General features: G+C 43.3%; 1 protein-coding gene across 1 annotated transcript; it reads right to left on the minus strand.

Moving 5' to 3' along the window:
• Positions 1-608: 608 nt before the first annotated feature.
• Positions 609-14585, minus strand: htr7 (5-hydroxytryptamine receptor 7). The gene is made up of 7 exons (XM_080448573.1): positions 14439-14585; positions 12743-12859; positions 8903-9198; positions 6639-6786; positions 5124-5339; positions 3847-4064; positions 609-2968 (listed from the first exon to the last, which is right to left on the minus strand). Exons 1-7 carry the CDS (start codon positions 14523-14525, stop codon positions 2845-2847), a joined length of 1206 nt encoding a protein of 401 aa, XP_080304699.1. The 5' UTR covers positions 14526-14585; the 3' UTR covers positions 609-2844.
• Between the last annotated feature and the right edge of the window lie 1784 nt (positions 14586-16369).

Consider the following 16369-nt stretch of genomic DNA (forward strand, 5'->3'; position numbering starts at 1 on the left):
TCTTAATGTCCCCTCTGTCTTTTTCCTCAACTTTGTGTTTTACACATGCACCGTTCGTCCCTCCCTGTCCGTAATGCACCGAGTGGCTTAATGCGCCGTTCGTCCCTCCCTGCCCTCCCCGGATGTTTTGCTAGCTAGCACAAAAGCTAATGAATATTTTTCAATGGAACCTTCACTGAGAGTTAGCCCACAGATTAGCCTAACAGACAAAATCCATTTACAATCGGCACCAAATAAACACAGCAGTACAAATGGAAAACACTCAAATAGGGTATTTTTTACTACAGTGTGGAAATACACAAAAGTGGCTTCAACTCTGCCAATTTTGATCAGAACTGGGAAAATTTTAAGTGTAGCATGAAAAAAGGTCTGTGTTGCAACCGTCCCTGCGCGTCGTTCGTCCCGGTTCTACCCTACGACGCCATCAAGCCACCGCCAAAATACATTATAGTCGACTAAATCAACTGTAGTTCTAGTCGACTACAACTAAAACATTTCAGATGACTGAAATATGACTAAAACTACATATAATTTTATTCAAAAGACTATGACTAAAACTAAATCAAAATTTGCTGTCAAAATCAACACTACGTTGAAGACAACTCAGGGATTTCCTCTCGTCATAATTTATTTAACTCACGACCATGTTCACATGGTATGGAGCACAGATATCATAAATCATACAATACATAACAGAATTCATACAGATGTAGCACAAGGCATGGCAAGCTTTATTTGAACAGAGGAAGAACATTTTTCAGAAAAGCACCCAATTTATAAATAACTTTTGGCTTATCACATTGCAGTAGTAAAATTAATTTCAGCATAGATGGGTGGCTTATATAATACTTTGGCAGGTATTTTTGTCTAAAATGCATAATGTTAGTAGTTTTGCACTCAAACATAACATGGAACTCATCTCCAACTCGATTGTCATTACGTAAATTGCATAACCTCTGGCTTCTTTCCAGCCTTTTATATCTACCAGTAAACCTTTGGGATTCTTGTGTTGTTCACCCTGAAATTACAAATGGCCTTTCTATTCTCCTGGTTTTTACACAACAGATATTTTTCCAACTTAAACTCTTGTTTGTACTCAACATAAGTGTCACATGGTGTCATATTATCAAGTTCACTTTGCCACTTTTGCAAGAACTGATCTTTCAACCTTTTGTTCGACTGTTCGTTTCAACCAGTCAATGTTATTACATTTCTGTGTCAGCCAGATGTAAGACATACCACAGTCGTCCAGTATAGGCTTCACCTGTGAAACCCATGGTGACACACACCTACAGTATGTTAAACAGGTTAAGCAGACAGTCGTACATTATTCGGCTCAGTCTGCTCTCTTTGCCCTCGAGCAACCGGGCCCAATAGCCGATAAGTCTCTTTTTAACTAAAATACAAATTGGGTACCTCCCCAGCTCTCCATACACCATATTACTACAGGTGGTTGTTTTTACTTTTAAGATGTAATTGAAGAATTTAAGATGTAATTGTTCTAACCTTTGAATTTGTTCAAACCCCCAGACTTCACATGATTGTGTATTACATAACTGGTGAAACCAACTTGTCGAAAAGATCTAGTGCAATGTTTACTGGTAAATCCAATGTTCTACATTTACAAGGGAGGGAGTTCATGGCACGTGGGGCCTGCTTATGCAGCTCTTCAAAAGTAATCTTAAATTAACCATTATAATTCATAATAATTCCAAGGAATGTAAAACTATGAACGACCTCTAAGTTGTCTCCATTACAGACAAACTTTAGTCTGCTGATGACAGCCTTTCTATCCAAAGACTGTGACATTTGTTTTTTCACTATTGATCATCAATTTTTCACAGAAACCACACATCAGGTCAATTGCCTTCTGTCATCCCTCCTTTGTATTAGACATGACAATTGTGTCATCCGCGTACAACAATAACATAAGCTGGAAATGGTTATCAATCACTGTATCATTAAAGTTGATAGACTGGCAGCCATTGTGTATAAGGTAGTCTCTTACATAAAACTTAGAACTCTGATCTCATGCCGTTAACAAAAACACAATTTAACGTTTTTATACATATGCTTTACTACATCCATAAATTTGCCCTTGATTCCTACTTCTGACAGTTTATACCAAAGAGCATCCCTCCAGACTCCAGCTTTGCTGTAATCTATAAATGAACAGAATAATCTCTTCTTTTTAAAGCAAAACAAGTCAACAATGTATCAGGTAGCGCTGCACAGCTCCTCCAAACTGGGCCGTTGACATCAAGTGATTTGTTCGGCTGTGCGTACGTTACCACCCAGTAGAATCCAACGGGTGATGTCACCATTCCCTTGTGTTACAGACTATGGTTGAGAACCAGCTGTCTCATAGAACCGATTCTGGCTTCTCCACAGACTTCTAAGACAGCCAAGCTCTTCACACTTCCCCCGACCTTTCCCTGATCTTTTTCTGTAAAGTCGTTTTTTTCCCACCATATATATATTGCCATGCCTGATTTGCCTCCTTGTTTCCACTGAACTGCCACCATTGAATTGCCAGGTGTGAAACGGCACCAGTTCACACACATCCCCTTTCTCTGTGACAAGGCTTGGACTTCCCACTGACTTCCCCCTTAAGTGCCGATGGCAGGCCCTTAGAGATGGTCAGATGTCTTATCTGTAAATGTCTCATGAGCGCGAGTCTGGCTTCTCCACCATGCAGTCTCAGAGCCTGGTGCATGGCCTGTGTTATAGAACAGAGTCTGGCTTCTCCACCATGCAGTCTCAGAGCCTGGTGGATGGCCTGTGTTATAGAACAGAGTCTGGCTTCTCCACCATGCAGCCTCAAAGCCTGGTGCATGGCCTGTGTTATAGAACAGAGTCTGGTTTCTCCACCAGCCTCAGAGCCTCGTGCATGCCCGCGGCGGACAGCTTGCGGTTGATGTTGCGGTAGCGGCAGCGCAGCAGGTTGCTGTAGGTGGTGCGGAGGTCCCTGTTGAAGAAAGAAAAAAAGGCGTAGAAGAGGAAGTTGTCAGAATTCCGTACTCTATGTTTTATTTTTTTATAGGGACATAACAGTTTCCTGTTCTGCAATGTTGTTAGCGTTTACTTTATTGTGTTTTATTTTTTTAAGTAATGCTCCTCCTAATGTTTTTCCTGTTGTCTCTGTAGCTGTTAGTCTGTCTTGTCTATGCTGTGATTGTTCATTTGAATCACCGGTGTTTCGTTTGCAGCCAATCTCTGTGTTGATTGTCTTTTGAGTTTCACCTGTGTCTCGTTCGTTCTCTGTGTGTGTATAGACCGTGATAGTGAAATGCAGCTCACTTCTGCCAAGACCCGGAAAAGACGCGCTGTGATTGGCCAGTACTAGTAGTCACTTTGAGTGGCAGTTGGGGCAAACGCTCGCCCCAAAACATGATTTACGATTCTGTCCCTATCGGTAGATAACTCGGACGGCGCCGAGTCGGCTCAAGCAAACATCGCAGCGTTCAGCATGGCAACTCGCTCGCTTTAGCTCGCCCGGTGGTGCCTCTCATGGCTCCAGTTCGCTTGAGACTGCGCACCTCCGTCGCGGTCCAAAACTATACTTTATCGGCCAAAAAAAACTGTCCGCGGTTGTCAGAAAAAGAGTACCAGCAGCGGAATTCGCTGTTGTATTAATTATTTTAAGACTAGAACGGTGAATCATGACCATAAAACATTTGATTCTGTGTCAAAACATATTTGAAAACCGCAAAAAATATATAATATATTAAATATATAATATATAATTGTCGGGAATCGGGACACACAGCTACAAATCGGGACAATCCCGGCCACACCGGGACGTCTGGTCACCCTAACTTTCCACCACCTGGTGTATATTATTACCTGTTGAAGAAGGCGTAGACGAAGGGGTTGATGAGGGAGTTGGCGTAGCCCAGCCACAGCAGCGTGCGCTCCAGCCACAGCGGGACGCAGCTGCACTCCACGCCGCAGACGAAGGGCCGCGCCGCCGACACCAGGAAGAAGGGCAGCCAGCAGAAGGTGAACGCCCCGACCACGATGCCCAGCGTGGCCGCCGCCTTCTGCTCCCGCTTGAAGATGGACTGGTTCCTCTGACGCCTGTGTGACGGGCGGAGGTGGTGGTGGTGGTGGTGGTGATGGGAGGAGGAGTGTGGGAGGTGGAGGTGGTGGTGCTTTTGGGGGTGAGGAAGCTGGTTTTGGGAGTGTGGGAGGTCATTTTGAGAGGGAGGGAGGTGGTGGTTTTGGGAGTTAGGGAGGTGGTCTTGTTGGTTTTGGGAGTTAGGGAGGTGGTGCTGTTGGTTTTGGGAGTGAGGGAGGTGGAGCTGTTGGTTTTGGGAGTTAGGGAGGTGGTGCTGTTGGTTTTGGGAGTTAGGGAGGTGGAGCTGTTGGTTTTGGGAGTTAGGGAGGTGGTCTTGTTGGTTTTGGGAGTTAGGGAGGTGGTGCTGTTGGTTTTGGGAGTGAGGGAGGTGGAGCTGTTGGTTTTGGGAGTTAGGGAGGTGGAGCTGTTGGTTTTGGGAGTGAGGGAGGTGGTGCTGTTGGTTTTGGGAGTGAGGGAGGTGGTGCTGTTGGTTTTGGGAGTTAGGGAGGTGGTGCTGTTGGTTTTGGGAGTTAGGGAGGTGGAGCTGTTGGTTTTGGGAGTTAGGGAGGTGGTGCTGTTGGTTTTGGGAGTTAGGGAGGTGGAGCTGTTGGTTTTGGGAGTTAGGGAGGTGGTCTTGATGGTTTTGGGAGTTAGGGAGGTGGAGCTGTTGGTTTTGGGAGTTAGGGAGGTGGTGCTGTTGGTTTTGGGAGTTAGGGAGGTGGTGTTGTTGGTTTTGGGAGTTAGGGAGGTGGTGTTGTTGGTTTTGGGAGTTAGGGAGGTGGTGTTGTTGGTTTTGGGAGTTACGGAGGTGGTGTTGGTGGTTTTGGGAGTTAGGGAGGTGGTCTTGGTGGGTTTTGGGGCGGGGAAGTTGGTGTCCATGGTTTTGGGAGTGAGGGAGGTGATTTTGGGAGCGTGGGAGGTGGTGTCGGTGGATTCGAACGTCCTGCCGGAGCTTCAAAGTCGCCGACACACAGCCCAGGCTCTCCTCTTCTTCTGCCTCCTCCTCCATGATCTCTCCATGGCCTCCTCCTCCTCCTCCTAGCTGCCGCGCCTCCTCTTCCACCTCACCACCTCCTCCTCCTCCCTCTAGCCCTCCCTCTAGCTCCTCCTCCCCCTCCTCCTCTCGGGGGAAGCCGCTGATGATGGTGTGCTTGGCGGCGCTGTGCTTGGCGGCGCGGTAGATGCGGTGGTACATGAAGAGCATGACGGAGGTGGGGATGTAGAAGGCCACGGCCGTGGAGTAGACGGTGTAGCCCAGGTCCTGGCTGATCAGACACACCTGCAGTGGGTGGAGGAAGTACACATACTTGTAGTTTTTACTTAAAGGCAGTGGTGGAAAGTAACTAAGTACATTTACTTAAGTACTGTACTTAAGTACAATTTTGAGGTATTTGTACTTTACTTGCGTATTTCCAATTTCCAATACTTTTACTTCTACTCCACTACATCTCAGAGGCAAATATTGTACTTTTACTCCACTACAATTATTTGAAAACTTTAGTTACTAGTTACTTTTCAGATGTAAATTATAATATAATGAAACATACATTACCCACTTTAGCCCTATTTTATACATAGGCTATTTGAAAATAGCAGATCTACAAGCTCACGACGCGTTGTGAGCTTGTAGATCTGCTATTTTCAAATATTTAGTACTTTTACTTTTGGTACTTTAAGTACATTTTGATGCCAATACTTTTGTACTTTTACTCAAGTAAATTTTTAATTCTGGACTTTTACTTGTAACAGAGTACTTTTATATTGCAGTATTGGTACTTTTACTTAAGTAAATAATTTGAGTACTTTTTCGACCACTGCTTAAAGGACGACTTCACCTATTTTCAACCTGTCTTCATATAATTGGTCCTCACTAATGCTCATTATGTATGAAACCATTTCTGTCTATGTCTCAGAGGAGGGCTGTGGACAGTTCAGAAACCTGTCTACCAGTGACATCATCGATGGGGAATCCAAGCTAATAGAAACGTCAGGCTTTCTATTTCTGGAAAGTTAGCATGCTATAATGGAAGCCATTGTTCTCACGTTAGCTGAGAAATAAAGAATATAAATGGAATCTGGTAAAAAAAACTAAATAAAAAAATAAAACCCTGCCTAACGATGATGTCACTGGTAGGTGGGTTTCTGAAGTGCCCACAGTCCTCCTCTGAGAAGCAGAGTGAGTAGACAGACACGATACCATATTATAATGAGCATTAGTCAGGACCAATTATATGAAGACAGGTTGAAAATGGGTGAACACCATTAAAGGAGTCGTTCACCCAAAAAGTGACTTATTTTATATCAATTACACACAATAATTTGATGACGAGACTCTGGTTGGAGACTGAAAGAGTCGCCATTGGGTATCCTACTGCCGGAGACACTTAAGTTACACTTTTTTTTTTTTTTTACATTTTTTTCATCTACACCAAATCTCTTTGCCAAAAATAGCTGATCTACACAACCTCACAACGTGTCGCATCTGCTCTTTTCAGCGAAAGCTGTCCCCACTAGATATACGTATATGCTGGGGTTTAAGTGGTTTTAGTGCAGTACTTGAGTAAAAGTACTTAGTAACCTGTCCGTCGTTGACGTTGTGAGCCCAGCCGAACAGCGGAGGGAGGGTGATGGATGCGGACAACAGCCACACACACAGGATCATCCTGGACATGCGGCGGCCGCTCTGACGCACCGGGTAGGTCAACGGCTTGGTGATGCCCAGGTACCTTCAGAGAGAGACAGACAGGCAGAGGGGGAGAGAGAGGGAGAGAGAGAGAGACAGGCAGAGAGAGAGAGACAGGCAGAGAGAGAGAGACAGGCAGAGAAAGAGAGACAGGCAGAGAGAGAGAGAGACAGGCAGAGAAAGAGAGACAGGCAGAGAGAGAGAGAGAGAGAGACAGGGAGACAGGCAGAGGGAGAGAGAGACAGGCAGAGAGAGAGAGACAGGCAGAGAGAGAGAGACAGGCAGAGGGGGAGAGAGAGGCAGAGAGAGAGAGACAGGCAGAGAGAGAGAGACAGGCAGAGAGAGAGAGACAGGCAGAGAGAGAGACAGGCAGAGGGAGAGAGAGAGACAGGGAGACAGGCAGAGGGAGAGAGAGACGGACGGACGGAGAGAGAGAGAGACAGGCAGAGAGAGAGAGACAGGCAGAGGGGGAGAGAGAGGCAGAGAGAGAGAGACAGGCAGAGAGAGAGAGACAGGCAGAGGGGGAGAGAGAGGCAGAGAGAGAGAGACAGGCAGAGAGAGAGAGACAGGCAGAGGGGGAGAGAGAGGCAGAGAGAGAGAGACAGGCAGAGAGAGAGAGACAGGCAGAGAGAGAGAGAGAGAGGCAGAGAGAGAGAGACACGCAGAGAGAGAGAGAGAGAGACAGGGAGACAGGCAGAGGGAGAGAGAGACGGGGAGAGAGAGAGAGAGAGAGAGAGAGAGAGAGAGAGAGACAGGCAGAGGGGGAGAGACAGGCAGAGAGAGAGAGAGAGGCAGAGAGAGAGAGAGAGAGACAGGCAGAGGGAGAGAGAGACGGACGGACGGAGAGAGAGAGATACAGGCAGAGAGAGAAAGACAGGCAGAGAGAGAGAGACAGGCAGAGGGGGAGAGAGAGGCAGAGAGAGAGAGAGAGAGACAGGCAGAGAGAGAGAGACAGGCAGAGGGGGAGAGAGAGACAGGCAGAGAGAGAGAGACAGGCAGAGAGAGAGAGACAGGCAGAGAGAGAGAGAGAGACAGGCAGAGAGAGAGAGACAGGCAGAGAGAGAGAGAGAGAGACAGGGAGACAGGCAGAGGGAGAGAGAGACGGACGGACGGAGAGAGAGAGAGAGGGGGGAGAGAGAGAAAGAGAAAGACAATTGTAATTGAGGACAGAATCAATGAAACAATTCAAACCAGAATATGTATTTTACTTAGTAGTAAAGTAGTTTACTATAGTGTTTTTGTCAGGCAGAAACCTCTTCTATCCATATGTTAACTGTTTTTTTCATAAAGTAACGCCATGCTTGATCGTACTACAGCATCACACAAAAGTAGCAGATCTACAAGCTTGAAACGCGACGCGTAGCGAAGAGTTTGAGCTTGTAGATCTGCTACTTTTGCATTTCTTTTAGTTGAATCCTGAAAAGTAACAGTTTTGGACACATGAGGTTTCCGCCCGAAAGAGACGATAAAGTGTATTATTTTTATGTAACTGTTCATATTAATCTATCTATGGAAATACTTCAGTAAAGTAAAAGTGCCTCAAAATTGTACTTAAGTACAGTACTTGAGTAAATGTACTTAGTTACTTTCCACCACTGGGGTCCCCGGGGAACCCACACTTTGAGAACCAAACCAGGCGTTAAAGGGGCGTAGAGGGCGATAAACGGATGTCACACGCAGTGTACGGTAGGGCTTTCACCAACTAGTGGTTATACTAGTCGACTAGTCAACTAGTATAACCACTAGTCGACTCTGTTGGTACTAGTCGAATAGTTGAAAAAAAAAATGCCTATGTTTTAATGCCATAGTAATGGCCCGTCTTACTATTATTATTATCCTCCTGACTTTATTTTTTATCAAAAGGGGGTCAAAAGTATGCCCAATAAAAGCCTATTATTGGGCAATGGGGATCCTTGGAGACGCTGCTGTGGTGCTGTGCTGCTGTGCCAGAAGCGCTTCCCTTAAAACGCCATAAAAATAAGGGCAGGAGGATAATAATAATAATAGTAATATAGTAGTAGGATGGCATTAAACCAATGCTCCCCCCCCTAAAAAAAAAAAAACGTTAATTTCGACTAGTCGACTAGTCGACTACTAATTGGTCAAAACAGTCGACTCACACAAATCATTAGTTGTGAATGCCCTAGTGTACGGCGTACCTGTCGATGCTGATGACGCACAGCGTCATGATGGAGGCGGTGCAGCACATGACGTCCATGGCGATGAAGACGTTGCAGAAGAGGCGGCCGAACAGCCAGCGTCCGCCGGTCAGGTCGGTGACGCTGACGAAGGGCATGACCGCCAGCGCCACCGACAGGTCGGCCAGCGCCAGGGACACGATCAGGTAGTTGGAGGGCTGCCGCAGCTTCTTCACGAAGCACACCGACGTCACCACCAGCAGGTTGCCACACACCGTGGACAGGGTCAGCACGGCCAGGACCCCCCCGATCACCACCTGTATGGTGACAAAGTGGTGGAAAGTAACTAAGTACATTTACTCAGGGCCGGATTAACCCTTCGTGGGGCCCTAGCTACGACCCGTTTCGGTGCCCCCCGGGACCGTTTTGTCAGTGGGGTTGGGGGGGGGGGGTGTACGCTCCTCCAGCAGCCGCTGCTTCTAAATTTCAGCGCTTTCACTTTCTCCACGCCGTTTGGTGCCCCCCCCCCCCCAAGGTTGGTTAGCCCTAAAGCCTTTCTGTTAAGCTGGCACTGCATCTACTCAAGTACTGTACTTAAAGGGATAGTTCACCATAAAAAAACGTGTTAGTCACCCCATGGAGACTTGAATTCACGGATGTTTTTTTTTCTAAGCCAATAATTTGATGACCAGCGGACCGGTAGGCAGCGGTTCCGGTAGGAGACACAAAGGAGACTCTTTGTGTCTCCTACCGGAACCGCTGCCGGTCATCAAATTATTGTCTTATGAATGAGACAAAAACAAAACCATATCCATGAATTCAAGACTCCGTGGGGTGACTAATCCATAGAAAAAAAGTCATTTTGGGGGTGAACTATCCCTTTTAAGTAAATTTTACTGGAGTATTTCCAATTTTCAATACTTTTACTTCTACTCCACCACATCTCAGAGGCAAATATTGTACTTTTTACTCCACTACAATTATTTGAAACTTTAGTTACTAGTTATTTTATAGATTTTGATTATTATTACAAAACATACGTTAACCACTTCAGTCCTATATATTATTTCAGCCATTTGAAAATAGCAGATCTACAAGCTCACATTGTGAGCTTGTAGATCTGCTATTTTCAAAAGATTTTTATACATTTGAAAACTTGAAATGAGACGTTCTGCATAATGAGTACTTTTACTTTTGGTACAGTACTTTAAGTACATTTTCATGCCAATACTCTTTTACTTTTACTCAAGTACATTTTGAATTCAGGACTTTTACTTGTAACAGAGTATGTCTACATTGCAGCAGTGTTGATACTTTTACTTAAGTGAAACATTTGAGTACTTTTTCCATCACTGCCACTGAGTCTCTGAGACAGACCTGTTGCACTCTTGGTTCAAGTTAATCCTTTTAAATTGTGTCATTTAAGCCTCCTGTTGGTGCAGGGAAAGGTAGCTTTGGTTCCGGGGTATCTACCCTGTTTATTACTGTACGTAGGTACGTTTCTGTTTATCCACACCAGCATAGAGGTGTGCCACCTATTGTAATGTCCGTTTGTTGTTAGCGTAGGGAGGTTTTTGTTTGTCTATGATTAGGTTAGCTCTTTACTTTATTTAGGTAGTTCCTTTTCCCTGTGTTTGTTAAGTTGGCTTTATAGCACTTTGCATTATTCGTCAGCTCTAGGCACTTCATCCGTCTCTGTTCAAATCTGTCATTGGGTATTTGTTATTGTCCATTATCCGCTAGACCAGGGGTCTTCAACGTTTTCATGTCAAGGACCCCCTAGCTGAGAGAGCGATGAAGCAGGGACCCCCACTACATATTGTATAAAATTGTGTTTTAGATTGAACTTTTTTTGTTTACTTGGTCTGCTCTTTTCTCCCCTCTACACCTATACTTCTTTGCCAAAAATAGCCGATCTACAAGCTCACAACGCCTCGCAGCGCGAGGCGTTGTGAGCTTGTAGATCTGCTATTTTTTGGCTAAAGTTCTCCTCAGAAAAAGGGATGCTAGGGTTCAAAATAATCATATCACACAAAGATTAGGCGGACCCCCTGTAGTAACTCTGAGGACCCCCTAGGGGTCCCGGACCCCCTGTTGAAGACCCCTGCCCTAGACCACCTAGGAACATAACATTTATACAGTGCTTGTCATGAAAACATGTGTCCACATACAATCCAGTAGAATTTAGAGCCTCCAGAAAAATGCAATTATGCGATCGCAGAATTTACAACTTTTCACATATTTCGATTTTTTTTTGCAACTTTTCGCATATCGTATATTTTGCATATTGCCGCGTATTTCACAACTTTCAGCATATTTCGCAATTTCCTGCAATTTCACCGCATAAAATTGAAAAAAACCCCGCATATTTCATCGCAAAATCAAGATTTTTAGCCCGCATAATCAAGAGTTTTAGCCCGCATAATCAAGGATTTTTGTCCGCGTTTTTCTGGAGGGTCTAAGAATTATGGTTATCAAAGCGAAATTTGCAGTTGCAGTTATTAAGTCAGAGATGCGACATACGGCATGGATTTCTACTCAGAGGGCATTTCTTTCAACATTAACGCTGCATTCAAGTTCAGGAGAGTTTGGAAAAGACAATTCTTTTGAACGCTGCCTTCAGGTATCACATGGAATTTACATTTCTTTCACCATAGTAAATGCTGCAGTCAGACCATGGTAGGGAGAGAGGATGCTTTTTGCAGACAGGTAAAAGGGCAGGGTCTTGAGCCCCCTGTGATGTCTGTGTGTGCACGTGTCTGGGTTGTGTAGTTACCTTGCCATGATGTAACTCCAAAAGCTTGACAAGAAATAAAAAATAATTGCTCCATTGACTAGAAATTGATAATTCACAATATGCTCCTCACTGACTTACATTGTAGCTCCTGCGGGGCTCAGGAGGAGCTCTTTTAGCACATAAAGGAACACAAATAAAGTTGATTCAGACATAGAACATCACCAAACCCAGTAATGTGTTTTTTTTTTAAATAAAAATTTCAACTTCCTATTGATTTAGCTATTTTTATTAGGAAGAAAACCCGTACTGAATCCGCGGATCCGTATCTTCAAATAGTAAAATCAATAGGAAGTTGACATCTTGTTTTATTTAATTTTTTTAATTTTTATCCCATGATTTTTGTAACCCATTTTTCACCCAGTGCCAATGCCTAAGCTTGTAATCCGGGGCACTACTCTCCCTCTGCCAGCCTGGGGAGAGCCTCGAACTTGAGCTCATGCCTCCTTCAACGCATGAGGAGTGAGCAGGGCAGGCTGCTTCTTATCACCTGACAGGGGGGAGTTTCCCCGGTAGGACGTAGCGCGTGGAAGGAACACGTTATTCCAACCAGTTGCTTTCCCCTCCATCAGGCGCCCCGGCTGACCAGGGGGAGGCAGTATAGAGACCAGGATTAATGCATGTTTTTTGTGACGGTATTAACTACCCTAGGAGACACGGGGAGAACATGCAAACTCCACACAGAGTAGACCCTTTCACCAACCCCACCTAGGGTATGGGCACTGATGACGCAGAGGAGAGGACACGCCCACAGCGTCCCCAGCGGGAATCGAACCCAGGAAAATCCAGATCCAGAAAAAAAAAACAGCACTGGGTTTGGTGATGTTCTTGTCAGAATCAGCTTTATTTGTGTTTGTTTACGGGCTAAAAGAGTGACTTTGAGAGCTGTTTCAGCGTACAATGTAAGTCAATGAGGAGCATATTTTGAATTAACAATTTCTAATCAATGGAGCCATTATTTTTTATTTCTTGTAAACCTTTGGAGTTACATCATGGCAAGGTAAATACACAACCCAAACCTCTACCAAAGTGGTCTTGTCCTTTAAGGGGCTAAATCCAGTAGTTACCTTCTCCGCCGGGCCGTAGCTCAGGATGTGCTCGGCGCACCGGGTGGCGTTGAAGCCTGAGGAGGAGGAGGAGCCAGAGGAGGAGGAGGAGTCCATGAAGACAGGGCCAGTGGGAACCTAGAGACAATGTGGCCACCGCAGGGTTAAAATGCTGTTTTTTTCCCCCAAAATGTAAAACTAGAAAGGACAATGCTTTGGAAAATGGTTGAGGGAGGTCCTTGAATTTATATAGGCTTCCTGAATCTCTGAATATAATTCAAAAATTGCTGCAATTCATGGTAAAACTTGCACTGGTCTGTTGGTCTGTTTAGTACCACCTTGATAATAAAAAAACAACAACTATATTTTGTTGCTTAAACTTATGTATTCACTAATTGATTCACTCATATACCAAACTCTGTTTTAACTGAAAATAAAGTGCTTCTCAGGTTAAATATTGATAGGCAATTAAACATGCGATTAATTTAGATAATTACAAAGCCTCTAATTAATTAGATTATTATTTTTAATGAAGTCCCAGCCCTAATTTTTATACATTTGGAAACTTGTCAAATGGGACATTCTACTAAATTAGTGGGCAACTTTTACTTTCAGAACTTAAAGTATATCTCAATGGGAATCCTTTTGAACTTTTACTTGTAACAGAGTATTTCTACATTGCAGTATTGATACTTTTACTTAGGTAAAACACACGTGAGTACTTCTTCCATCACTGCTGTGCGCTAAGGCATGGCTTTGGCCTCCTATAGTCTATACCTGCTCTGGAGCCAGATAGTATAGGGGATAGTTGATTTACTAATCTCTATTTTTACCTTTAGCCTAAAAGCCTCTGTATTGGAATAAAATAAGGTATTGCTTTGTTATCTACAGTTAGTCAGACTTCTGGTTCATTATATTTGTGCATATTAGCTGCTAGACATTACAGCAATTACAGAGCATTGAGAGCAATAATACTATTATTGCTGTAATTGCTGTTTAATACACATTTGAAGACAGTGATTAACGTTTCACAAAAAAAGTCATTGTAACATAATTATTTTCACCATACAGTACATCATTTCTATGAGGTGTCCAGAACAACATACTAAAAGCCCTAAGAAATCCCAGTTGTGGAAATATGTTTAATTGCCATCAATCCAAAATGGCCACCAATTTTGGTCAAAAAGCCATATAAAATTATGGTGAGTCCAATTTTCATTCATCTGAGATTTTAATTGACTTAAAATTACATTTAGAGAAGAGGAATTCCGATAAAATATCAAGTATATTAGGAAAAAATATATATTGTATGTTGTTCTGGTGAGTTAATAGAAATGGTCTGTGAAGAAAATATCTAGGTTACAATTACCTAGATTTTGAGGTCGAAAATGAGTTAGTTTGCCTGGACTACAAGGATGCTGGAGTTTAAGTGGTTAAAAGCGAAACAAATAAACAAATAAAAATGTGCTTGCTGTAGCCTACTTGTATTATATAAAATGAAATTTTAAAGAAATACTTCTGAATTGATGTGAAAATAGATGTAGTGTGTAGCGCCCAGGATCACTTTGAAAATTGACACCGGGTGAAAAAGGGTTACAAAATAATATATAATAATTTAAAAAAAGCATATATTAACCCCTTTAGCCCTATTTTATACATACGCTATTTGAAAATAGCCGATCTACAAGCTCACAACAGCACCGTGCAGTGTGCATACCATGTCCATGAGCGGCGCTGTGTCCTCTGAGAGCCACGGCCATGAAGACGCTTCCACAGCCTCCACAACCCCACACATCAGCATCATGGTGGCAGCATCATTAGGCCTATAGAATAGTTCACTACAAATGTAATATGGTACATTGTTTGTACTAATGGGGTTAAATCACAAAACAATACAATTGGGGGAAGAAAAGGTTAACAGAAATTAAAGGTAGGGTAAGTGATATTTTTTTTTTTTTTTTTTTTTTTGTAAAAAGGTTAAAGTGCTATATTGTGATAGTAATCATTGCTACAGAGCGTTTGTTCAGTCACAGCTGTCTCTCCAGCTCTTTAGTAAACAGAATATAATACATGTTCAGGTAGGTGACAACATTTAAGCCAATCAGGAGAGAGCACTGAAAATGCATTTTCTGTTTAATAAAGAGCTGGAGAGACATGGAGACTCCTTATACTGAACAAACACTCTATAGCAATGAGTACTATCACAATATACAGCTATTTAACACTTATTTTAACCAAAGTAAATCACTTACCCTACCTTTAAAATAAAGTCTTAAAGTAAACCCATAAAAAAAACTATGAAAACGTCAAAAATAAACAGTAAATTGAAAACAAAAAAGGCAAAATGAATAAAATAACCATAACAATAATAATAAAAACTAATACAATGATAATAACATAAAATAGTGTAATATTAATAATGAAAATTGCATCACTATAAGCCTAACCTTGCCTGGTGGAGGATGGAGCTGTTCTCTGTCTGTCCTCACGTTCCATTCACTGCCAACGGCTCTGTTGCTGCGACCTTTTATCTCTGTGTGTGTGTGTGTGTGTGTGTGTGTGTGTGTGTGTGTGTGTGTGAGAGAGAGAGAGAGCGAGAGAGAGTCGTCACCCCCACCCTCTCCTCTCTGTCTGCTCTGGTGCACTGGCTCCCAAACAGTGGGTTGGGACCCATTTGTGGGTCGCGGACACATTGATTGATTGATTGATGTAGTTTATTTAGAAAGACATGAGAATAGTACATGACAGTACATAACAGTACATGGAAGTACAAATTCACAATACAAGGTCTACTAAACTGGAAACCCTCATTAAGCATTACGCTTGTTTAAGATGAGAACCCCATGCACACAAATCATGATGAAATATAAGGCAGATATACACACTACTATACAGAATGTCATACAATCAGCTTTCAGGTTACTGGTATGACGAGAGAAAAAAAAATATATATATATATATATACAAAAGAGGAAAATGAAGGAGGGGGGGGGGGTAGGGGGGGGTAGGTTAAGACTTAGACAGGGGCCATTTTCGAATTGCAGCCTCCTGAAGGTGTATCTTTAGGGCAGTTTTGAAAGTGAGTAGGGTTTTACACTCCTTTACTCCTTTTGGTAGGGCATTCCACATTTTTGATGAATAGCATGAGAACGAGTTCATACCCTTAGTTGAGCCAAATCTGGGTTGAACATGATCAGTGGAGCTGCCTCTGGTGTTATGATCATGGACTTCATTAACATTTTGGAAGTATTTTGACAAATACAGGGGGATCCCAATGTTGTGGTGTATCTTGTAGACCAGGCCCATAGCAAGTTGCTGTACTCTGTCCTCAACCCTAAGCCATCCAATCCTAGCAAAATGAGCAGGGGTTAGATGGGTTCTGTGATTGAGGCCAAGAAGTAGCCTTACAAGTTTGTTTTGGGATGTTTGGAGCCTTGTTTTTAAGGCCTTGGAGGTGTTGTGATACCATGAAGTGCATGCATAATCATAATGACCTTGAATGAGGGCCCCTGCAAGAATCTTCAGAGTATTCTTACTGACTAGGCGATCAATCCTCCACAAATAGCGTGTTGTTCGGTTGACATTTTTGATCACTTTTTCAGCGTTTTTGTTACCAGAGAGGATGGAGCCCAGGTAGGTAATTTCATC

The sequence above is a fragment of the Gymnoscopelus braueri genome (genome assembly GCF_963280865.1).
Source record: "Gymnoscopelus braueri genome assembly, chromosome: 14".
In the NCBI taxonomy this organism is placed as follows: domain Eukaryota; kingdom Metazoa; phylum Chordata; class Actinopteri; order Myctophiformes; family Myctophidae; genus Gymnoscopelus; species Gymnoscopelus braueri.

Bases quoted from the DNA above. Each gene is read 5' to 3' on its own strand.
- htr7 (XM_080448573.1), bottom strand. From the start codon at position 14,525: ATGATGCTGATGTGTGGGGTTGTGGAGGCTGTGGAAGCGTCTTCATGG. The intron at 9,199-12,742 runs GTAACTACTGGA...GTCACCATACAG, and splicing joins GCTACGGCCCGGCGGAGAAG to GTGGTGATCGGGGGGGTCCT. The intron at 2,969-3,846 runs GTAATAATATAC...TTTCTTCAACAG, and splicing joins GTCTACGCCTTCTTCAACAG to GGACCTCCGCACCACCTACA.